This window comes from Crocodylus porosus, unplaced genomic scaffold, assembly GCF_001723895.1.
Source record: "Crocodylus porosus isolate Cpor-Errol unplaced genomic scaffold, CroPor_comp1, whole genome shotgun sequence".
In the NCBI taxonomy this organism is placed as follows: domain Eukaryota; kingdom Metazoa; phylum Chordata; order Crocodylia; family Crocodylidae; genus Crocodylus; species Crocodylus porosus.
In genome coordinates, this window is record NW_017728909.1 from 42804724 (window position 1) to 42829950 (window position 25227).

Below are 25227 nucleotides of genomic sequence, written 5' to 3' on the forward strand. Positions count from 1 at the left end.
ATAAATGATCAGAAACCAGTTCAAATTTGTAACACAATCAAGTTGCACATAAGTGCACATAAAATTGCACATGAGTGTACACAAACTGCTTTCAAAATGGCTGAAACCGGTTAAGATAAACCTGGATGGATGCAGTATCAGGCTTAACTGATTTAGGTTAAATTGATTTATTGAACTTCTGTCCCAGATCCCCTCCAGGTTCAAGTTAACTCATAGCCCCCAGCATCCCAGAATGCCTTGCACCTCCACCCTTGCAGCCTGGGTGGGCTAGCCTTGGTCCAAGCTGTCTGCATTAGCCAAGCAGGGAAGTTTGCTCTAGTGCCCCCCTGCTTTTGGCCTAAGTCACTGCAGGCATGTGGCAGCATTTCTGGATGCAGAAGTGAATATCTGTTCACTGGCTTATCAATTCAATCTATGCAGCTTGAAGACACCTATGAAGATTGAATAGATTCATCCTCAGGCTTTTTGATTGTCTGTACCTAGCCTTAACCTTTATCCCTTGCAAAGCCATATTTTAAGGCTAAGAATTAAACTAAACAGTATATTTTGCACAATTTTAAGCACCTTCTTAGTTTAAAAAAAATTAAACTATTTACATGTAAAATATTTTAAACAGAATTGATTACTGAATCCAGAAATAAATTAAGTAGTGTTCTTATTTGGGGTGATGATAGGTAAGGAAGTTCTTCTACAAAGAAGAATTACAAGAACAATATTTCTTACTACAATTTTGTCTATTGAAGGTTTAGGTTCAATGTAACAATGTTAACTAATTGCCAAACTTTGAATTTATATATAATTTGTAGAAAAACATCTTGCAGTGTTTGAATAGAATAACCCAAGGCAAATGGTTTTTTACAATATTGAAACCTCAAGGTTTAACATGTTAAGGTAAGGTATCTGAAACATTAAAAATATTCCTTTTAAGCAGGAGTAAAATAACTTATTTGACAGAAATATTAATTGTTAGTAAACAGTCTTGATTTTATGAGCAGCATCAGAGTTGACAGTTATCCTGGTTTTACTTTTCTTTCAATATTTCTAAGCCAGTCTATGTTAAGCAATATGAAATGAATTCCTGTGAAAGAGGCCTTATGCAAATATTTGCACACTCATCATAACTTTCATTCATATTGTAGTTCACATTCCTACCATAGCAAGCCCACAGCATCATGACTTAAAACTATTGAAGAAGTTTTCTCTGCATTTAAAAACATTTTAAGCACAAAAAATGTAGCTCCATTTTTCAATTCTAAAATCATATAGTATTTACAGATATTTCATAATAATTTATAATTATACTATAGCATAATATAATGGTAGTGCAATATCAATTATGATAACTTATAATAATTTTATTTATTTGCAATTTATCCCTCTATCCCTCTTCAATAAAATACAATATGATGGTTATTAGTGCATAATGTACTACAAGTTTCTTATCCTGGAGTCTTGTACATTCAGGGGAAAAAAAAAGATCAATCCTCTCAAAAAGTTTTTGACTGTTTGAGGTAGACACACCTAAATTTGACTCTCCTGTATGAACTCCAGCTGGGAAAAGAAACTCCCAACTTCTCAATTCTCATACCTTTTCAGTTAGCAGCTGAACTGCATAGAAAGCAAAAGCTTCCTACACAAATCAATTACTTACAAAATAAAATCTTTAAAATACTAAATAATTATTTAAATACTTGCATAAATAACAACACAATGGGCACGTCTACAGTCATTAATGTGTTTTTGTTAATGCACATTACATTTAGTACCTCTATTATGATGTATTAGAAAAGGTAAATTAATCTATTTTAATGCACATTAGCAAAAGTACATGTTTTAATGAGCATTAAAATAGGCTAATGTGCATTAAAATGAACATGTAAACAAACCCAATAAGATACATGAGAATTATTACAGAAGAAGCAAGCTGTGATTGTGCATGCAAGTTGTGTAACAGCTTCTATTATTAAGTTTTCCTATGGCCTTTATCTTTAAGAAAAACTCATATCTCTATTGTTTGTAACTTCCATAACAAGCCTGGCTATGAAAGAAAGTTAAAGAAGCTGGAATAAGTTTTGCAGAGGGGATAGGATGATAGAAAAGGAACTTATGGTTTTCCTGCGTGTTGTATTTGTCGCCCCCAAGTTACAGTGCAGAGGGTGTCTGGTTAGTTCATGCTTCTGGGCTTTGCTGAATGCCATGGAAGGGATTTCCAGTAGCGGAGCCAGGAAGGAATTTCTCCCCTACTGTTGTTACTAGTGCCTGGGTTTCCTTTTCTGCCTTCCTCAGAAGCATTGTATGGAAAAAGCTGGTAGCTATTGGGTAACTGTAACACAGAAATAAAGATGACGCTGGGTTGCCCTCCCACTATACCTGATCACAGCTCATATCAGAAGGAGAAGTCATTCTAACGTTTCATGAGTCTAACATTTTTCATCATGGGTGATAGTGAGGTTGTGCATAGCATATTTTGTTTTATGATATTACAAGAATTTTCCCATAAAAATAAAAAATTTAAACCCAATTTGCAAAACCGGCCAAATCAAAAATATTTTGAGGGGGGAAGGGGAAGAAGGAGGAAGGAAAAAAAAATCAAATAAGCCTCTTGGAGGTGAGAGTTTGAACACTTATCTCTTGAAACAGTGTTGAAATACTGAACGCTTTAACAAGTGATTGTTGACCAGGATGCTATGACACCCTTGGGAGCCTTAAAATCTTATCAAGGGTGCCACGGTGTGCCATGCAATGTTAACACTGTTAGATATACAAACACAAAGCATAAGAGAAACCCAGAGGGTGCATCCCCACATTCAGAGACATGTGCTCACTGTGGCAAAAGTAGAAGCAGCACAAATCTGTGTCACTACTTTTTTGCTGCAGCGCGCGCCCCTGCATGTGCAGTTTGGTGTGGGGCAAAATGCACAAACTTCAGGGAAACTGCCATTTCCCTGCTTCTCCTGGCTCCCAGCATGCTGGAGGAGCCAGGAGACAAATACAGCAGTTGGAGACAGTCTCTGGAGGACCCAGCCTCTAGTTGCTCGGGTACACACTCTTGGAGCATGCTCGGGGGGGGGAGGGGTGCAGTTGCCCCATTTATTTTTATACCAGGAGTTCCTGGTATAAAATTTACAGTGTGGCAAACAGTTACACATGAACCATGTGCAGTTTGTGGTGCCTCAAACAGGTCTGAGGCACTGCAGACTACACATGCGCACTTAATCTGGACACAGCCAAAGATTTCAATTAGAAATTCATAGTTGTAGAAACATCCTGACCCGTCATGGTCTTTAGAGCCATGTCAAGATGAGCGTGGCCATGCCTTATGTGGCATCACAAACACGTCTATGATGCTACATACTGCACATTCAGCTGTTCTCCATGCTGTAGGGGGGCAGCAGGGGTTTGTTTTTATTTGTCCTCTAGATATCCTGAGTTCAAAAAACCCCCATGAAAAACAGCAAAGCGGTGCACACAGGGACAGCATGTACTGCTCAAAACTTCAGTCCAGCCAGCTGGAACCATGCTCCTGCTGCTGGCCAGGCTCTAAGCGACAGGATCATTGCTGCTGCTGTCCCAGTAGCCCTACGTAAGGCTGCTGGGGCCAGCCCAATGCTGGCCCCAGTCTCCCCAACCCCAGCCAGGATAACCTGCCACACGCCAGAGGGCTCATAGTACCGGTGTTTCCCAGGGACAACTAGTATTAGAACAAGGTGTCCTGCTGATAGTTGTCCCCAGGAAAACACACACCCACATTCATGGGAAGACAGCCTATGAGTTCTTTGTAACAGAATTCCTCTATTATATTTCCAAAAAAAGAATTAAAACTAAGAGCTGGCATTTTTGAGGGGTGCCTTGAGTCTAAAAAGCTTGAGAACCACTGCCTTAAACAGTGACTCTTTTCTAGAAGCAACATTATTTCAAAATGGTCTATGGAAAGAACAACATGGTTTTTTTCTTTTTAATTGAAAACCTGCTCTGTGGCATTTAGGCTATTACACAGAGCTTATAACCATCTTATTTGAAAAGATCTGAGGCTGCGAAACATGAAAATGGCTGTTCATCCATGGGAAGGCTGGGTTCCAGGAAAATGTTTTTCTTTTCCCTCTCTGTAGAACAGGTTAGAGTAGGGCACTAATACTAGAATGAGACAATGTTCCCCAGGCTCAATGTTCTAATGTCACCAGTTAGGCTCTTCTTTGTGTGTGGTAGGTCCTCAAGCTTTTATTTCACCTTTCAATAGAAACTAGACATCTGCAGCCATGCATACGTATTACTATCCTGAGGCAGCCACTCTCACTCTCTCCTACTTCCAAGGTGTACACATACCTGATTTCAGTTCTGATCAATATTTTCAAATGTCCACTCACACCTGAACTACACCTAAGGAAGAAGTTAGCCACTGAATGAGCTTTCTTTAATAACTGAAACTGACCTTTCTGCTAATCTACAACTTTCAAGACAGCAGCTGTGGCCTGCAAGCACTGCTGAATTGCAGAGTTCTGGAATGCAGTAGTATAAGTTTGGCTGGTCTTTTTTCTAGTTTATCTGAGCTCCCAAGGAGCATGGGAGATATTTCCAGGGGCATCCCCAGGTAATATATGTTTCTTATCAGCTGTTGACAACAGGACGAGGAAAGTAAGAATTGAATAAAGTCCAAATAAAGAAATGCCCCAGGCTAGTTCTGAAATACTGAGCAGAGGTCTCAGGGCAAAGGTCAGATCCTCCATGACAGTCAAAACTTGCTCCCTTTTGCCCTTGGATATGAGTCTACTTCATCATCATCAGAATCGTGCACAAGCAAATAATCAATAAGACAGCTGTTGATGCCAAAGAAGGATTTTGCATTGTCATCCACAAGATCTCGGCCACATGATGCACTGAATTTGTAGTGAAGCCATTTTATCTGCAGTGATATGAACAGGTGTTGGCCTGGGTGGAAATGGAGATCCTTCAGTTAACTGCATCCTTCAGTGAACTGCATCAAAAGCAGTATAGGTACATTGTGAATAAATGATTGTATAGTCATTTCTAAGATGATCTTGATTATAAACCTAAATAAGGGGAGCAAATCAGTCATCAGACACCACCTCTTAGTTTTGCACATTGTTTGCCAAATACTGCACTTTGATGAAAACTGATACATCTCAAGATTTCAATACAACACAGAGCTGCTTCACCAAAATCTTATGTCATCTGTAATAGATCTCTGCTTCCTCTGTATTTTTGGTTTTTGGCACTGCTACAAATGTTTGATATTGCAAATGCGCGATTCCTAAAAAAGACTGTAGCTACAGTAAAACTTTGTTTGCCAACATAGCAAGTGTGTCTGAATTTGGTTTTGATGATGGTGCAGGCAGCTTCAATTCAAATGATTAGATAGATCCACTAGGCTCTGACAGCAACTTGAGTCTGTCACTACATGGCCACATATTCTCAATTAAGGCAGCCAGCTGGAGGAACTCATCTCAGGAACCTAATTCTGCTCTGGAGATAAATCATTCAAATTAATCCGAGTGACTTTAGGCTGAATTTAGTAAGACTTTAGATGCCCTCCTTGAAGCTTACCTGTACAAACTGACAAACAGATCTGCATCATGCACACACTATGCATAAGGTACAGTAGTTGTGCTCAGCTATTACAGGCATCTTTCTGTTACCTTTTTTTTAGCTTCTCCATTTATCTCTATTGAAAAAAAGGGCAAAATCCTTAAAGTGAAATTGCAAAACAAGAAGGTAATTTTAAAATGTTGTACTGCACTGTAAATCTTGAGACAGAAATGGCCCCAAAGGCATCAAATGAAAGTTTGAAGCCTGGCACTGAGCAGACTGTGCTGAAGTAATAAAAAAATACTGAGTCAGACTCTGAAAATGGGTTTCAAAATGTTTAAATGTGGGGCTAATATAAATAGTTTGAAACACCGTTAATAAATCACCGGACCAATGTAGACATAGCAACAAAGCTGTGGTCTCAAAGAAACCCAGTGTTCTGTGATCCTAGAGCATCAAGACAGACAGACTACAACAACATGAATTTATTAGGAGTCTCTCCCAGGAAAACACCAGAGTTCATAATGAACGGGACAAAAAGCAGAGCCAGAGAAATTGTGGTTGAAACCCAGACAACATTCAACAGAGAGCTCATTACATAACTGCAAATCAGAAATAACAGACTGGAAGATAGGAATCATTCTACATGCATGTCTGTGCATAAAACAGTGAGATAGCAGCTAGGTATAGACTTTCAAAAAACCCAAGGTGGAATCGATCAAAGTTACGCAGTTTTCTGTAAGAGGCATAGTTTAGATCAGTAGTGAACAGAACACACATTTGTTCTTTGGTGGCGGGTGTACAAATCTTAGACTGGGTTCCACCATTTTTAAACCAGTCTAGGTGTGCTGAACTTCTGTTCTGTTATGGGTATAGACCAGTCTTACGTGCTGAACTTCTGTTCTGTTAGAAGTACAGACTGGTTTCCAATCACTAAAAGTCCAAGGGTTTGCATAAGTATCTATATTTTTTGACACTTACATAGTGGCTTGGTGATAAGGAGTAAGTTTCTTATAACTGTTCATTCCACTACTTTTTATTTCTAGGACTCACTAGCTAATGTTCTTTTCTGCTGATCTCAATGTTTCCATAAGCAGATGCTTTCAGTATTACAAAGTCAATGATCTGAAAATTTGGATGAAAAATATGCCTGGTAGGAGTGTAGGAGTATACGCTGAAGTTAAAAATATGAAAATACAGTTAAAGCAAAGGGCAGGAAAATGAACTGAGCCCTGAAACAAGAGTTAGGCCGGAGGTTTGGTTTTGTTTATGAATAGTAGAAACTTCAAGGAGTAATACCTTTTTAAACTACTGACAGGTAGTTTGATAGGTATGGACACAAAAAGCCCCAACACAGAGAGTACAAAACAGCATTTTTGGTTGTCTAAATTGCCACTAATGACATTTACACACAGGTTGGAAGTCTATATACAGGTAGCTGTGCAGACTGAGCATGCCCAGGAACAGCTGAGGTTTATGTGTCCCTTGTGGTTTTGTTACACTTGTACAGCTATAGATTCCTACTCATCAAATTTGCTATAATGTAACAGCTGCTAAACAGCCTAATGCAGCAGCTTTCCCCCTGCATACACACACTTTTGAAACCAATCCCAGGGTTCAGTTTCCTTGCACAGAGTAATTTTAATAGGAATCACACACAACAGAATAAGCAACAGAAATTCTTGAGTGCCAATTATACTAGACCAGTGGTGCCCAACCTTTTTTGACCCATGGACTGCTTGAGTGGTGCCAGGTAGGTCTGCAGGCTGGATCTGGTCCACAGGCCTGATCTGGTATGCAGTAGAGGCCCAGCTGGGGCCCAATCCAGCTGCATGGAAATGGCCTAGCTAGGGCCTGATCTAACCAAAAGGGAACATCACAGCTGGGACCTGATCCAACTGTGTGGGAAAGGCCTGACCAGGGCCAACCAGCTGTGCAGGGTTTAGAAATTTGGTGATGGGAGAGCGGTGGCAGTGTTAATTGCCACTGCATCCTGATTGGCAAAATTTCCAGACCTATGGGGAGCCCTACATGCCAGATGACATGGCTCTGTGGGCAGGATCTGGTCTGCAGGCCAGGGTTGGAGAACCCCTGTCCTAGACCAAAAAAAGAACATTCTATGATCATGAAAATGCAGGGCTGGAACAGGCCTCTTAGGTTAGAAATTCACCCAGCGGAGTCTGATTTCTCTTTTGCATATTCTCCCTCTAATTCTTATGAAAAACTCACAATTGGTTAAAAATATCCAGTGAATTATCTTGTACTACTTGCCTGCCAAACTGACTAGAAGTATTTGCAAATATTTCTTTCAGATCTCTTTTAAAGGGTGAGTTAGTATAATCAAGTAGAATTATGAACTGTAGAAAAGCTGCAGCAAGAAAAAAAAAGTACCTGGATATTGTGGAGATGATATGGGCTTTTATATTAAATTATTATGGGTCAAACACAATAGTACTGTTACAGAAATACAAAAACCTATATATACAACATACAAAGCCTTCTTACATATATATACACTGTAGTTTTAGTTAGGTTTCCTGGCTTCTAAAACACACACCACATAACAAAAAAGATTAAACAACTTAGGGGAATACTAAACTATTATATACACTATGTATTTCTCACAATTCAATGAAAAAAGATATTAAAAAGAAAAATGTACAAATGCATTACTATAATTATATGCATAACATGCTACCAGTTCAATCTGAGAGTTGACTCTGGGACATGCATATCCTAAAAGTTTTGTGTTCCTCAGCTCTCAGCCATACCAGGATTTGGGTTTGTGGCTAGAAGGATTAGGAAGTTTGGCCACCTCTGCAGTCAATCAATAAAACATTTTCAATGGAGTGTTGTAAACAACCTTTATCTGGAGCTATGATATAAATCAGTTACTTAATGTCTAGCCAAAGCTTTTCATTAACCCCTGTAGGGCAGGGTACCTGTCTGGTAGTGAGGAGGAAGGGGTGGTGGCATGCTTGGTACCATTTCTTTTTCCAAGCTATCAAAACTCTTTGGATCCAAGTACAGTTTTGTTGTGACAGAGGACCAGTGTTGTTGATCAGGTTAATCCCAAAATTTCAGGTGACTTTTAGCTATCCTATGCGCATTGAATTACTTGAAGATAAGGAACAAGACCATGAACTTGATTTGATAGTTAATGGGAAGCCAGTGTAGAGATTAGAAGACAATTGGATGCATTCACAGAAGCTTGTGTTACTGAAGAGAATCACTGCAGCATTCTGTATTGGCTAGAGTTGCCTAAGGGCTGAAGATGGCATAGCTGTAGTCCAACTGTGAGGTAAGAAAAGCATGAATAACTACAGGCATGGCACTGTCCTTCAAGATGGGAAAGAATCACATAGCCAATCAAAGAAGGTAGAAAGATCTACTGTTATGTGATCTTAGCATCAGTTAAGAAATGCAAAAATCTAGAACTCCTGGTTCAGAGATGATACCTTTTATTAGACCAACTAAGAAATTGCAAAAGAAAATTATATTTCTGCAAGCTTTCAGGTTCACACACCCTTCATAAGACTCAGGAAAATTAAAGAAAGTAAAAAGTCCCCATAGGTAGAAAATAAACCTGCTTGCCACAGAATCCTGCCTCACAAAGACACTCTCATGGACCCAGATGGACAGATTTCCATCTTCAGCTTTCTCTGTGCAAAAATGAAGTTTATTTCCTACCTATGGGGACTTTTTACCGTCTTTAACTTTCCTTGAGCCTGATGAAGAGCATGTGAGCCCAAAAGCTTGCAGAAAAAGATTTTTTTTTTTTGATTTCTTAGTTGGTCTAATAACAGGTATCATCTCTAAACTAAGAGACATAGTATTTGCATTTCTTTTTGTCTCAGACCAACATGGCTACCAAATAAATCCCTGTAGCATGAGTTAAGAAACCCAAGCACACTCATAAACTGAGGACTGAGATGACCAGTGGTGAGATTTCATTTTCAGTTAGAAGAGACAGTACTGTGGATCTACTAATTCTTTTCCTCTGACCACCAACCGCTCAGGTTCAGCTTCATGTAGCTTGTTTTCATCTACAAACTGATCTTGCTCAAGCACCGGCCGACTACAACTCCATCACTATATGCTATAACTTACATTTGCTTATCTGTCAAACCTGCATACCTTTTTCTACCTCAAATCTTTGAAAATAATTGCAAATTAATAAATTGAGAAACTCCAGCCTTCCAAAATTTGAAGTGATCACAGACTGAGTTTTTCTTTTCTTACACTAAAAAAAATTCCATTTTTAAAAATATCATGAGTAAATCTCACATTTTTAGTCCCCAGTAGGCCTCTTACTTCAAAAAATTACCACATACTATATACAGGCACTTTAGATGTTCTTTATTAAAAAGGCTTTCTATATATATGTATTTAATAGATTTCATAGGCGTTAGGGCTGAAAAGGACCTCAGAAGATCGGGTCCAGCCCCCTGCCCCAGAGGCAAGAAGTCAGCTGGGGTCAAAGGATCCCAATGAGATAAATGTCCAAACGTTTCTTAAAGGAGTCCAGAGTAGATGCTTGCACCACCTCTGGAGGGAGTCTATTCCAGGCTTTGGGGGCTCGGACAGTAAAGAAGTTTTTCCTTATGTGTAACCTAAAACGGTCTTGGGGGAGTTTGTGACTGTTTGACTTTGTCATCCCTTGGGGCACTCTGGTGAACAGGCATTCCCCCAGATCCTAATGCACACCCCTTATATACTTATAGGCAGACACCAGGTCCCCACTGAGCCTGCCCTTTTCCAGGCTGAAGAGTCCCATGGCTCTCAGCCTCTCATCATAGGGCCTGTTCTCCTGCTCTCAGATCATACAAGTGGGTCTCCTCTGGACTCTCTCAAGCTTTTCCACATCCTTTTTAAATTGCGGAGCACATACACATACACACACACACTGATAAACAATATACATATTTTCAATAATTATACACACAGTATACACACACACACAAATATTGAAAATCATGTTAATAAAGGAGAACATTTTAAATGCCTGTATACAGTATGAGGTAAGTTTTTGAAGTAAGAGGCCTACTGGGAACTAAAAATATGAGATTTTCTCATGATAGTTTTAAAAATTGATTTTTTAAATGTAAGAAATGGAGAACTCTATATATATGTGGTATAGCTGCAAGAATTTTTACCAAAAAGACCAGCATACCTCAATATAAAAGTTATACCATATTTTCTTGTACACAACATGTACCTGCTAGAAATCAAGGTATTCATTATAATTAAGGAAATATAGTAATAGTAATAACATTGCAGTGCTGCATGTGGGACTCTGTAGCTGATGGCTGTAGACACTTTCTCCTTCCACCTGGCAGAAGCTCTTGCTGCAGAAGCAAGGAAAGATCTTCTGCCTTTCAAAAACAAGGAACATATCTTATTTAGGGGTATGTTGTATATAAGAAAATATGGTATATAGCTTATGGTGCCATAAATCTAAAATATGCATGTTGCATACTTGGTGTACCAATGAAGTTTATGCCTTCATCCCCCAGCTGCTGTCACCATGCCAAATCTAACCACCTAAGGGAGAAAGTATCACCTCCTTCGGCTAGTGTCCAACTTACTAAATTCTCTATAACCCCAGGATTATGTCTTTATCTTTCTGTCTTTATCTACATGTGACTAACAAGTGGCAATTACTTTTACATATCCAGTTTTAATCTTGCATATTAGAACTTACCAATTTTCCTGAAACCAAGTCTTTGTGACAAAGACCACTGTCCTTCCTAAAATGGGTGATTCTCTGTAGCTACTAACTTTGCTATTTCTCAGTTTAGGCATAATATGGAGGTTCCATATACAATGTCCTGCATCACTGAGGCCACATTCTAAATGTTTAAGGGAATTGGATGGCCTCTACATCTACTGCAAGGTTTAGGAGAACAAAGAGGGAATATATTTTTGAAGGGGAAAATAAGTAAAGAAAACAGTTGCCCATATTATGCTCAAATGAATAAATGGCCTTGGGAAATAAATTTATTCAAATGAATACATGGCCATCTTACTCATTCCCATCTAGATCTCAGTGCACCCCTTATTTACCCTAAATTTGCTTATTCCTAAATCAAGCATAATGGGTCAAAAAGTAAAATAGAAAATAGTAAAATAAAAAAATGAAATTAGGGTAAAGGGGGAGAGAAACAAATAGGTGACAAAAAGGTTTTATTTTGCTTACTGAAATTATGATTTCATAAAATATATATGTAAACATTTTAAATGTAAATGTTTTCATTCAAAAAAAGTAGCTGGATTTTTTTTATTTTTTTTTTACTAGGTCTGCTTGCATATGTTTGCAATAAAGCAGTAACCCTGGGAAGATTCAGAGAGTAGCACTGAAAATAGTGAAATTGTGCAATAGGGTGCTAACTTGAAACTTCTGTACTTCTAACTATTAATTCTTCCCAGTGTGTCCTGTTATCTTGTGCCAGTTTATCCCTGTTATAATTCAACTTGATGCCTTATTGTTTTTCTTAATAATTATATAAACACAAATCATCAATGCATATGAAGGTAGTTTCCAAGTAAAAGGCCAAAGTGATCTACAAAATGACTATGCATAACCTTAAGTTTCAGGTAAAAAAATATAAACAATAAAATACAGAAAATAGGTCAATATAGATTTTTTTAATTGACTGATGAAGCTAAGTCAAAGAAGTCAAAGAACAATTATACAAAAACATCCTTTGTTACTAAAAAGTACTCAGATATTTACTTGGCTAAGCACTTAAGACTGTTCAGGTCAAGTCTTTGGATATGTCTAGGCAGCAATATATACTCATCCCTTGGCTTATATCCATAGTAAGTTGAGCCAGGGAAGCCTTCCTCTGATTGCTCGCATTGCATTGCAGTGCAAATGTTACAGACCTCTGTCAAGATGGAACCTTTCTAGGAACGGACTATTGTAGGTATATTTTGTGACAAGTTTTCTTTTCCTCTTAGCTGAAAGGGCAGAAAAGGGGTTAAGTTCACTGTAGATGCTCTGCTTTTGATTGTGGGACAACTATTTATAGTGTTGGGGAGTTGATTCAAAAGATGTTTGATAATTTTCTGAAATGTTGAAGCTTGCTGAACTTGGAGGATAAGGATGATGTATTCTTAACAGATCTGGCAGATACCCCATCTGAAGGGTAGGGCTAGGATTCAAAGAGACCTTGAAAAAATTGGAGGATTGGACCAAAACAAATCTCATGAGGTTCAGTAAGGATAAATGCATAGCCCTGCACTTAGGATGGAACAATCCCATATACCAGTACAGGCTGGTGACTACTGGCTAAGGAGTAGCTCTGCAGAAAAGGACCTATGATTTACAGTGGATAAGAAGCTGAGTATAAGCCAACTGTGTGCCCTTGTTGTGAAGAAGGCTAATGGCAAACTGGGCTGCATTAGTAAAAGTGTTGCCAACAGACTGAGGGAAATGATTCTTCCCCTCTATTCAGCACTGGTTAGGCCACATCTGGAGTACTGTGTCCACTTTTGGGCCCCCCACTACAGAAAGGATGTAGATACATTGGAGAGAGTCCAGAAGAGGGCAATGAAAATGGTAAGAGGACTAGGAAACATGGCTTAAGAAGAGAGGCTGAAGGAACTAGGCTTATTTAGTCTAAAAGAAGAGAAGACTAAGTGGGAATTTTATAGCAGCTTTCAACAACCTGAAGGGTGGTTACAAAGTGGATGGAGCTAGACAGTTCTCAGTGGTCACAGATGATAAAACAAAAAGCAATGGTCTCAAGTTTCAGCAAGGGAAGTTTAGGTTATATAAAAGGAAAAACTTTCTTGCTAGGAGGGTCGTAAAGCATTGGAACAGGTTACCTAGACAAATTGTTGAATCACCATCCTTGGAGGTTTTTAAGACCTGGGTACACAAAGCCTTGACTGGGGTAATCTGGTTAAAAATGGTCCTGTTCTGAGCAGGCAGTTGGACTAGATGACCTCCCTGAGGTCCCCTCCATCCCTGATTTTCTATGATTCTATGATTTATGCCACAGTTACTACTCAATCACCACGTATACACTGACACTTCCTAGGCATGTTTTTATATAGTTTTTAAATTACAAGGCCCACAAAGAGGAGGTTGCTATAGTCTTTTAGGGAGTAAATGGTTCTTAAATGACATTTTGCTCTCTATTGGCTAAAAGCTTTTAATTGATTTCGTGTAACTATTGTTTTGCCTGCTGTAAATAATTTTAGTTCATTTTATGTCAGTGGGTTTTGGACCCTGTGGCTCTATGTATTTTTAGTGTGAACTAGATAGGTAGTATTGTTAAATAAGAAAAAGATATAGGTCTAAAGAACTCTGGGTATGCTACTAGTATCTGTACTTGAGTTTTCTTACTATGTTACACTCACCAAGCAAAGTACAGTGTTCTTGGCGAGGGGAAACTGAAAGAAAGGATGGTTTGTAGCTTAGCCTTGCTACATACCCATACAGCATAGCCCCATCTTGCAAGCTTAAACTGTGCTCACCTCTATTTGAATGATAGGTATAGACATGGGCATTTACAGGTGACAGAACATGTACGGAACCTATATATTAAGCAAACCTCCCTGTGCTACAGAGCCATGGAGTACAACATTCACTACGTCCATCATTCCAGTGCAGTAAATGAAGTTGAACCAGGATATGATTTGTCCATTGACTTCTAGAGATAAAGGAAGCTGATTAACTTTTATACTGGGATGTAGTTTTACTCACATCTGTATTACAGGAGCGATAACGTTTCCTTTCTCCAAGACAGTATTTTCCTCCACCTGAAGGTCTGAAAACACATTCATTTACATGTTGCATAAATATATATATGATTTTTATGTTGTATATACATATATATGTATAAGATATAAATAAATAAGCAAGTATAATTCTAGGGTGGGATTTTCAAAAGTGATCTAAGCAGGCTTAACTCTTTTCCCATCAGAATGAATAAGAATTTTATCATTTTCCTCAATAGGAACAGAGGTAGGTTAATGCCAAACACTTCAAACTCCCAATTGTACGTAATATTTGCATAAATCGAAACAATTACAAATTAAAGTATGTACAAAAAACTGCAGTTAAATGACATACCTTTGAATTATTGATTTACTGGCCTTTAAAATTAGAAAAATAATATAAAACAGCCTATATTGTATTTTATTCCACTGATTACATTTGTAAATATAACAAGAATATATAGAAATTGTCTGTTACAATATTGAAATAAGTTGCAAAAGCTTCATTCTTTATCAGCTGAAAATGTGATTCTGTTCTAAATTAGACAGCGCTAAGTTTGTAATAATAAATAATTATAATGAAGCCACACATGTATTGCAGATTTATAATAATATGACTGAACAAAAATTGACCCATAGAGTCCCCAGTTACATCAACGGCTTCTTTCATCAAGGAAGACTACCATTGACTTCAGTGGGAGTTGAATCAGGAACCAAAGCATTAACAGGTAACATGCAGATTGAAAGTAGGTAAAAATAGAATCTCAGTGTTCCATTTTTATTTCAAAGGATATTAAGATAGCTACAAATAATTAGAAAAAATATAAAATACAGATTTTCCTACTATTAATAGTTTATAGTTTCCTTAATCAGATGACATCATCATAAAATAACAGCCATATCAGTTGAGGCGATTTAAACCTTATCATAATAGAATGGAAATACCGTATTTACTAGAATATAACATGACACTGATTATAAGACGACCTCACAATAATTAGTTTTTATATGTAGAAATTTAGAAAATCGTTACCCTTTTCCAGGTATAGAATCTAACTGGAGGTTTGCCTTGAATTTGTCCCCCTCCCACTTGTATAGTAGGAAAAATAAATCGGGGGCGGGGGGGTCAGGCAGCCTCCTTGGCCTCTGTTCCCACCAACTTCATTCCCCTGCAGCTCCTTCCCCACTTCCTTAGTGTCAGACCCTGCTCCCCACTGAGCACACAGAAGTGAGAAGCAAATTTGAAAATACCAACCTAGAAATAAACATACCTTTAGTAACTTGTATATATGGAAGTTACTACCGGTACTCATAGACCTACTTCATTCAAAATGGATGCATTTTACCTTTTTTGAAACTACCGCAAGTTTTAGCACAGGTACTCCATAAAGACATTTTTAAGCAATACTTTTGTATGTACTTGCATATAGTACAAATTATGCAAGGTATTAGTTCAAAAGGCTCATAATTTACCACTAAATTCATTGGGCTGGTCCCCAGCAGAGACAGTAATGTTTCAAGCCATAATGATCCCACAGCTCAGCTCTGCTCAATATAGGTATCTTTACACATGCTCAAGGGGAGGGAGAAAGGGGATGCTTTAATTAAAGTGGCTTTCATGAGTCACTCTAATTAAAGCACCTACAGCATCTCATGTATTCAGCGCCCCATACTTCAAAATGGCGGTGGGCGTGCTTTAACTAAAGCTTGTTTGACTTCAGTTGTTTGACAAGTTTTAGTTAAAGTGTCTGCACTGCCATTTTGAAGCACAGGAACAGTGAATACATGTGACAGTGAGGTTTCTGGAACCTGCTAATTAGCACACACCCGCAAACTCAATCAAGTCTTTCCCAATGTGTTGGGCACATGTAATTAGCCTGTGTCAGAGCAGGCATCAGGCATACATATAGGTGTCCTATGTGTTTATACTCCAGATAGCCCCAGCAAAGTTTCCATAAGCTAAACAGCTCCCCATTCATGACTGGAAACAGGTATTCTTGTCATGAGTCCTGGGATCCTCCAAAAATGTATATGCAGATGAGGTCTGGCTCCATGTCATGGAGGGCAAGGCCACACTTTTATCATATGCAATATGCTGAGATAGGGGGTAAAAGAGGGATTCTAGGTAAGCTGTTTGGGGCTCTGTTTGGTGATGTTTGCTAGACATTTAAGGTTGATTAAAAAACTGGCCTTACTGGAAATGGGAAAGAAAGGTGTAGCTCAGCTGCTGGAATGAAGAGGAAATTGAAATGTATTCAATGAAGTGGTTCACTATGACTTGAAAAAGAATCAGTGCTGAGGGAGACTGTGCGCAGTGGGGACTACCATATATGTTATTTAGATGGGTTACATTAACCTAACCTAACCTTATGGTAGGTTCCCATCAGTATGTTTGCTCCATATCAGAACATGCATTTTATAGTTGTGCTTTTAATCAACTTTGTATTTGGTTTCCATTTGCTTTTGGCAGCAGTTGAATAATAGATAATATATTTAGCCAGATTCCCTTGTAGGTGAATGCAAGATAAGAGGCTTTCCCCCCCACATGTTGATTGTGGGGGAGACCTTGTTTTATATTCAAGTAAATACGGTAGTATTTTCATTCATTTGCTAAGCTTTGAAATGTTAACATTAGGAACATTTAGATACTGTGCATTACAATGACAAATGAATTATTTTTCCATTTGACCATTTCCTTCAGTGGAAGCAGGATCAGATCAAAAGAACATAATTTACAACTACTTTAAAAGTTATTTTTATTGATGCTAAAAGATGCATTTGTTTCAGTTATTATGAAGTTTTCATAATAGTATAAAATGTTTTTATTATATTTATGCAAATAGCAATTTTAAATTTAAGAATGTTTAGCATGTGTTTGGCAGATATTTCTAGTGCTGAGGGTGTGAACAGCCCATCTTGCACAGCCACAATGTCATAAGCAATATATCATGATGCTGTGGACCATAAACTATGGTGACTGGACAGAAGCAGTTTGATCTACACAGTGCAATGATGAGGTGAATGCAGCCTGACATAGAAAAGACTGACATAACAGGCAGAAGTCCCAAATCTAAAGAAAGCAGTAGAGAAGGAAGGAGTGACCAAAGTTAGGGAAAAATTGAGAGGGAAGGAGCAAAAGAACCTACTGTATTAAAGAAGAGTGATCCTAGGTACACAGGAAATAGTGGTGGGGATTGAAATGAATACCATTAGGCATGACTTGAACAAAGGTAAGGGTGAAAATGTTCCAGTTGCATGGGAACTATAGCTGGAATGAGGAACCTACAGAGCAAACAGTGGTAGAAAAAGCTGAGGTCCCTTCAGCAAAGAACAACAATAGGGATAAAGAGGCATTTTAGACTTAAAATGAGAATCAGTGACAACATAAAGAAGAGCAGCCACCTGATAAACCTCTTCTGAAACATTAATTAAGACAGAGAAGCAGATGGGGATGATAGAAGCAACAGGACTGGATAAAGCAGACACACCAGCAAACAACAGGAGCAGCACGGAAGAAATCAACCTAAAGTAGAGGAGAAGGTTGGCCAAGTGATAGTAATGGTGGGGAAAGGAATAGTTAAACCATTTGAGTGGATAGAAGCAGCTCAGAAAAAGTAATTACTGTTGGATGTGACAAAAGGAAAATTTACTGTATTTATGGTATTATTAGTCATTGTAATATATATGAAAATCACTGTATTTCAAAAGTTTTAAATATTCTGATATTTTTAATATTAATTAATAATAGTTATTTTAGATTCAGGCAAATATTTGAGACAATCACATCTAAAAACAGAAGCATATCTAAGGTGTAAATAACAAACTTTTGCATAAATAGGAAATTTGAGAAGGAAAGCTTGTCAATTACTAATAAATTTAGAGAGTGACTGGCTTTATAGTACATGCATAATGCATACATTTAAAAATGTGAAAGTATGTCTAGCAAGCTTCTCCTGCATAGCTGTTCCTGTCTGCTATTTTGAAGACAAGTGTTGGCACACCAGTGAAACGTTTTTACAGATAACATGTGAAACCACAGTTTTGAATAATTTCCAAATATATCTTTTTGTTGGCTTCGGCTTACTTTAGCTACTTACGCTGGACTGTCACAGTGTCTTATGGATGAGGAGACTCCTCCCCCGCAGGTCCTGCTGCACTCTCCCCATATTGACCACGGACCCCAACCCCCATCTATGCTCTGGGGCCAAGTGCCAAAAGGTACGCACTCTCCCTGATAACACCACTGAAAGATTTCACAGAAAACACAGAATTAGCTTTCAGGCTGATAGAGTTATCAGGACAGAAAAATATAAGGGTCAGGCAATGACCAATTATAGGCATTAGCATTCTCTGTATAGATAACTGACTGATATTTTACTTTTTCTAGCCATGTTTAGACATTAGTGAAAGTATGTATGATCTGTTAATTATATTTTGCTAAACCCTGAATTATAGATGACTAAAACACATGAAAAGTTTAAGACAAATTTCTTCTTTCTTCTTTTTTTCTTAAGTCACAACCCTACTTGGTGTGTATCATTAAAGGGACTAAAACTCTCAAATTCTTTTAGGCATTAAGATCCATTTTGAAGATTATTTAAATAAACCTCCCCACCTATAATTCAACTAATGGCTCGATAATGCAACATGGAAAATTCCCCACTATGGAATTTTTACTATAGTAATCTGTTCTTATTTTAAAAAAAAAGTCTGGGTGAAGTTACAATGGAAGAAGAATTTGTTGCTGTATTTCATCTACACTAAAAATTATGCCAAAAGGACAGAGGGGTATAGAAAACCATTATACATACATATTTGTGATATGTTCCAAAACCAAATGAGCATGCATATTGAAGTACTGCTCAGATAATAGCTGGACTTATTGTATGCATAAAGCCATGAATCCATTGTAAAAACAACATTAATAATTAGAACATAAATTAAACTAATTATTTTGTAAGTCCAATTTGACAAATCTTATTTACATCATACAGAGCCAACTCCTATTATTGTTTCTTACAACAAAATTCTGCTTTCTGTTACATGGCTGAAAGTCCAAATAACTCTACTGAAACTAAACTGAGTTGCATTGAATTTACCTAGGTATAACTGGGCATATCTACACATGCGCTTTAACATGCAGCAGCCTATTTTACTACACATTAAAGCATCACAACAAAAACCATGCTAATATACTAATTCACAGTAAAGATAGGCTACTGAGCATTGTCACTAAAAAAGTATGTGCTTTTGCTACTGTTCATTACAGCAGCTTAATGCACATTTAGTAGAGTTACTAAATTTAATGCACAGTAGCAAAACTGCATTAATGAATGTGTAGACACTCCCACTGAAATAAGAATTTAACCTTCAACCTTATTCAAGAAATACCAATTTTCATTAGGAATTCTTTGTGAATAAGAATTACATGATGCAGCCACAGTAAACTTAAGGTGCTTTTTAAATAGAGGATTATGTTCTTGAACACTACTCTATATCATCAAGCATGTTCTGGTATAAATAATGCTGTAAATATCATTTGTAATGAAGGAACACTAACATTTCATATTCTTGTCAATAAAAAAATACTCTGTCATTTATTCTCATAGTTTTTTATTGCACAACATGAAATTACTGATATGTAATTTGAAACAACTCCATTTTAATATATTTTTGTCTGCAGATTTCATTTTTTTAATTTAGAATTCTACATATGAACACTAAACAAGAAATTCAAAGAAACATTCCCAAGTAATATCTCTAGTAATATGAAATAACAAACTTACTTAAGTTTAACTTTTATGGCAAGATTCACCAATATGTCCTGGCTATTTTACATTACTCTGGAGCATGAGAAATCAGCTAGAGCATACTGGCTGGCTAAATTGGGTTGGACCTGCTTTTCTCTTTCCAGAGGACTGTAAAGAAGCCAGCATATACACCTTAGTTTTGTACTCTCTATTGTTCTCTAAATTCCATTTCTTTCTCCCACATGCCTCAAACGAGCTCTCTCTCATACAGAGTAAAACAGACAACTTTTGAGAAGAAATATTTAGGGTTATTGCTCTTTTTTGCTGTTCTATTTTTCAAACTGAATATTTATCCTTTAGCAGAGGCTGGAGTTACTGAACATCTCTTTCAGGAAAACTCACAAAAATATTCTCTTTCAAAATAGCCATCATCTCCCCATCACTAAGGAAGGTGGCCCCACCTGCTCTCAGGAACAGACAAATAATACTGTTACCTGAGGAGCAGGTAAATGATAAATGTGGGGCATTTGCAAAAAACAGTCAGCGGCCACATTCCCAGTGGTTATCTCTATATTGTCAAAGGATCACAATAGAGATTACCACAGTGAAGCATGCTATCTGTGCCCATAACAGATGAACAGCCTGCACATTAGGCACACAACAATACATTTACTCTCTCTTAATGGTATAGACATGCCAGTGAGAACAACAAAATATGGCAATCCCTCATGAAAATCCAGTATTAAATCATTAATCTTCCATCCCTACTGAAGGAGTATCATTTCAGTATGAAAAATATCAGGAATCAATAATGTGATATATAAATTAAAGCATTTGAAAATTTCATATTAAGATTTTAATTAGGATTTGTAATTGCCAAATTAAGATTGTCATATAGGAGATATCCACTAATTCGGTTATTCTACTACCTGTCCGTAGGAACCAAGAAGGAATTTTCCTCCCATGAATGCTTTATTGAATGCTGTGTGGTGGTTCACCTTCTTCAGAAACATTGGCTGTTTGTCACAGTTAGGAGGTGGGAGTTTTGACTGGGGATGCTGCTACTCCTTTCTGCACTTTGAAACAGGAGTACCTGGCTGCACTTACATTTCCACTCAGGGACAAATTATTCACAAGATTTGCAATTGGAAAAAAAACTATTTCCACTTAGTCAAGCAAGAACTGTGGAGATTTTTTCTTTGCTTTACAGAATAAGATATGGTCCACTTTTTAGGATGATATCAGTATTAATTATCTTAATACCTTGTCTGCCATCACAGTGGCAGGCCACTGGCAGCAACTTATTCACCTAGCTTTTTGCCTGTGACACACTGCACAATGTTTTTGCTTTTGTTACTATAGGTTCCTGCAACGTGCTACATATATTATGCAATTGACTGGTTAAGTGCATAATAAATTTAGACCAGCCACATGTGCAAAGTAATTATCACATGATAAAATGACTAGCCAGTTAAAAGAGAGCCAACCAGCTATAAAGTTTGTGCTTGAAAATGTGTAACAACTGTATGGCTAGTTTCTAGCCAGCTTTATTTTGAAAGGAGCAGGGCCCCTAGTGTACTTTTGTGGGTATGTCTGCAAGTGACAAAACTAGAGTAAACATTTTAGAGGACTCTGGATCAATAAAACTTTCTGAGAATAAAGGAGACCAGACTTGATGGCCCGAGAGTCCCCTTCCAGTCCTAAGTTCCTGTGCTCCTATTATTAATTAAAAATACTTAAAATATAGTCTGTAAGTAAGATTTTAGTGAGTGTTAACTACATGGAAGTCCATTTCTGCCAGTAATGAAAATCAGGATAAAAAGAAGTGGGATATCGTATGCTAAATATAAAACCACTATTAAATTAGTTTTAATCCCTAAACTTAAAGTTAATTAAAAAAATTACAGATAGAAATCTTCTAAACAAGCCTTATATACTTAAAAGAAATTAAGTGAAAACTCATCTCAGTTTAACTACAGAACTACAATTGGTGATTCCATAATGTTATTATACGAAGCTTTATGTCCAATAATAATTTCAATGAGAAGCTCAGGAGAATGCTTCAACTGAAACCTCTTTGTGTACAGTAGCGGCAGAATCCTATTTCACTTTCCACCTTCAAATGACATTTACCACTGGCAAATGACACTTGCCATTTTTGGCACTTACATTGTTTGCAATCCTACTCCATGTGCAGGGTGGATAAGCAAGCTCAGTAAGCTATACTTTTGCTGACCAGGTATGCAGATCTATACACACATAATTAGAAGAGTGTAAGTCCTGAAACTGGGTGACCATAAGTTCTAAAACTATAGCTGGGCAAAAACCTATGACTCACAGGTTTTAGAGGGGGGTTCCCCACATTAAATCAATGCCTAATGGTTAGGGCCTTTACCCAGGAAGTAGGAGATAAAGGTTCTAGATCCTCTTCAGCTAGAAGCAGGGGTGAATCTAGAGGGGATGCAGTGGTGTAGTTGCACCTCCTCCCCTTTCAGAACACACTGTGGGAGCAGCATCAAGGGTCTTTAAGTCCCCAAATAAGAAGAAGACTAGTAAGAAGTCTAGTGTTCCTTTTCTTCCATGCTCAACTGCAAGTACCTTCTCTTCTAATTCTCCCCTCTACCATCTACTGCTGCCATTGTCTCCAGGGCTAGGGACAGACATTCAAAAAGCCTGAGCCTGAATTGATTCAATCTTTACAGGTTAGTCTAACCTGGCTAGGCTAAATCAGTTTGTAACTGAACAGACATCCCAAAAATGTAGGCACATGCCTGCAGTGGTTCAGGCTAGAAACCGGGAGGTGCTAGAGCAGCCCTCACTTCCCTTCCACAGTGCTGAGCTGAGGCGCCATGGCCAGGCCCCAGCAGGATGCTCTGATTAGGGATACATCTAATTTACTTTTGCACATGAAGACCTGTTAATTTAAATTAGCCCAGGCTTTATTTAAGGCAGATCCCTGTCACAGGGAATTGACAACACGGTGTTTATCACTCCTAACTCAGTATGTATCACCCCATTAAGAAAACAACAAAGGGATATTACCAGCTACCTGCTGATTCTGCCTTTGTCCTGTCTGCCACAGCAGGGACCGTAGCCAGCATGTGGTCTGCTAGCTAATGCTGAGAGATGTCTGTGTAAGGCAGAGGGGATGGGGACTCCCTGCTTAGCAGGGAGTGGGGAGGGCAGGGGGGGAGCAGGGGGAAGCCAGGCAGACACCTGCAGTCTGTGCTCAGCTCCAGCCAGGGAGCAGAGGGGAGGGGCCAGCTCTTCTGTGGAGCAGTGATCTGCCCAGCCCAGTGAGTATGCCAGGAGGCTGGGGGAGTCTGGTTTAATTTATACCAGCAAGGCGTATGAGACAGACATTGCATAAACCAGCCATTTTCAAATTGGTTTAGGTGCACTGAACATCCATTCTGTTACAGGTTTAAACCAGTTTCTAATCACTTAAACTGGTTTATGTGTAATGTCTGTCCCTAGCCCAGATAAGCCAGAGGTGGGAAGAGCTCCTGAGCCACTCCTGCCCTACTCCATCTGGGCTGCAAGAAGAGCTGGGATCAGGCAGGGATAGAGGCAGTAGCAGATGAGGAGTTTCTCCCCACTGTCCAATCTCCTTCCTCCTCCAGGACTGGTCTCCCTCGCCAGCCCAGGACTAGGCTCAGGGAAGGGAATCCTGCAGGCATGGGAAAACTATCACTGTCTCTGGCTGAATCTGACTTCCTGTCCAACCTGGCTGAAGCAGAACAGAAGCAATTCTCGAAAATACCTCTAACCCCCATGTCAGGAAGGACAGCAGCAGCAGCAGATAGGGGAAAAGTGAATGGGAGTGGGGGCATGCCCCTGAGCATGGAGGGAAAGGAAAGGGGTGTCAAGAGTTGAGGTAGGGATCCTTACCTGACTTGGGGGCTTAAACAAGTCCCCATCTCTTGCTTTGCAGTGCAATCTGCCCACGCTGGGGAGAGAAAAAAGTTGGAAGTAGAGGTACAGCTACCCGTGCAGTGCCAGCCCCTAATCTCAAACCCCATTTTTCAATATCCTGGATTATCCTATACCTAGAAGGGGTTTGAAATTACATCTCTAACTTCTTAACTCAGTATTCTAACCATCAGGTGTTAGGGGGGATCCTCCCCAACCGCCTTCTTGAAGCTGGCCTCCTGTGCAGCCAAGAGAAGAAGATATATAGGCCCAAAAGAAAGAGAGATAGATAGTGTAAAGGGACCTTAGCTTTCAGCCTAAAATCTTACTCCCAATAGGACAGAGACTTTCCTTCTGCTCTCAGTCCTTTTTATCCAATGGATACTATATGCAAGGTGCAATGGGTCAGCTTCAAGAGCAGGGCTGGAAGGAGATGTAATGGCATCTAATCTGCAACTTAGTTGATAGAAAATGTATTGGGGTACAGGCAGTGTAGGTTCAAACCTTATCTGGGGTGAAAGAAATATAGAACTGGGGTCTCCCACTTGCTGGGTGAGCATCCTAAGCACTAGGGTACTGAGCTAAAAGATATGAAGGGGCCTGATTTCTTCCTAGGAACGATTTTGTGATTCACATCTGGGCACATGCATGCAGAGGCACATACAAACTTGCCCAGAGTGCAGCCTACTGACTATGTTCAGTAGCTGTGTGGATGCTTTGAGAATAAGACTGCAAACTGTGCTTAAGTGCCAACAAATGCTTAGTAAGTGTTGTTTATGGGTGGAAAATGAAATAGGGTTTCTGCCCATTTTAGCTGAAGCATTATTCTGAGCTTCTCATTGAAATCATTATTGGATAAAGAGCTTTATATCATAACAACATTATGAAACCATCTACTGAAGTTTTATAGTTAAAATCGGTATGCATTTTTCACTCTACTTTTATGTATGGAAAATTTTTTTGTAAAGTTATTGACTTATCAGTGGCGTAATATGCTATTGATTTAAGGAAAGGAAAGAATAATTAGAAAGACTTATGAATACAATATTGTCAAGGACATTTCTGTGAGCAAGATACTGTGAGGGGCATAATTGTAAAGCAGCTTTTATCAGTAGGTAAGATACAACTCCCTATATAAAAATTTGCCAAACTTTGTTGAGCTAGGTGTCTGAAAATAATAGTTTTAAAAATGATCTTGTCTTCTGTTGACTATTCCCTACTGCCTACTGCCTATTTATCAGCTTTTTCAGAGGCCTGAGAGAAATTTCGGAACCCAGCACATCCTGACAGA

The 25227-nt window shown here is 38.5% G+C and overlaps 1 protein-coding gene across 1 annotated transcript in view; it reads right to left on the minus strand.

Moving 5' to 3' along the window:
- Positions 1-25227, minus strand: part of ADAMTS6 (ADAM metallopeptidase with thrombospondin type 1 motif 6) — a 346787-nt gene that overhangs the window by 86099 nt on the left and 235461 nt on the right. The window contains exons 13-14 of the mRNA XM_019532140.1: positions 18372-18517; positions 14261-14324 (exon numbers count right to left, since the gene is read on the minus strand). Of these exons, the coding sequence (XP_019387685.1) occupies positions 14261-14324; positions 18372-18517 (210 nt within the window). The remainder of the gene's footprint in view (positions 1-14260; positions 14325-18371; positions 18518-25227) is intronic.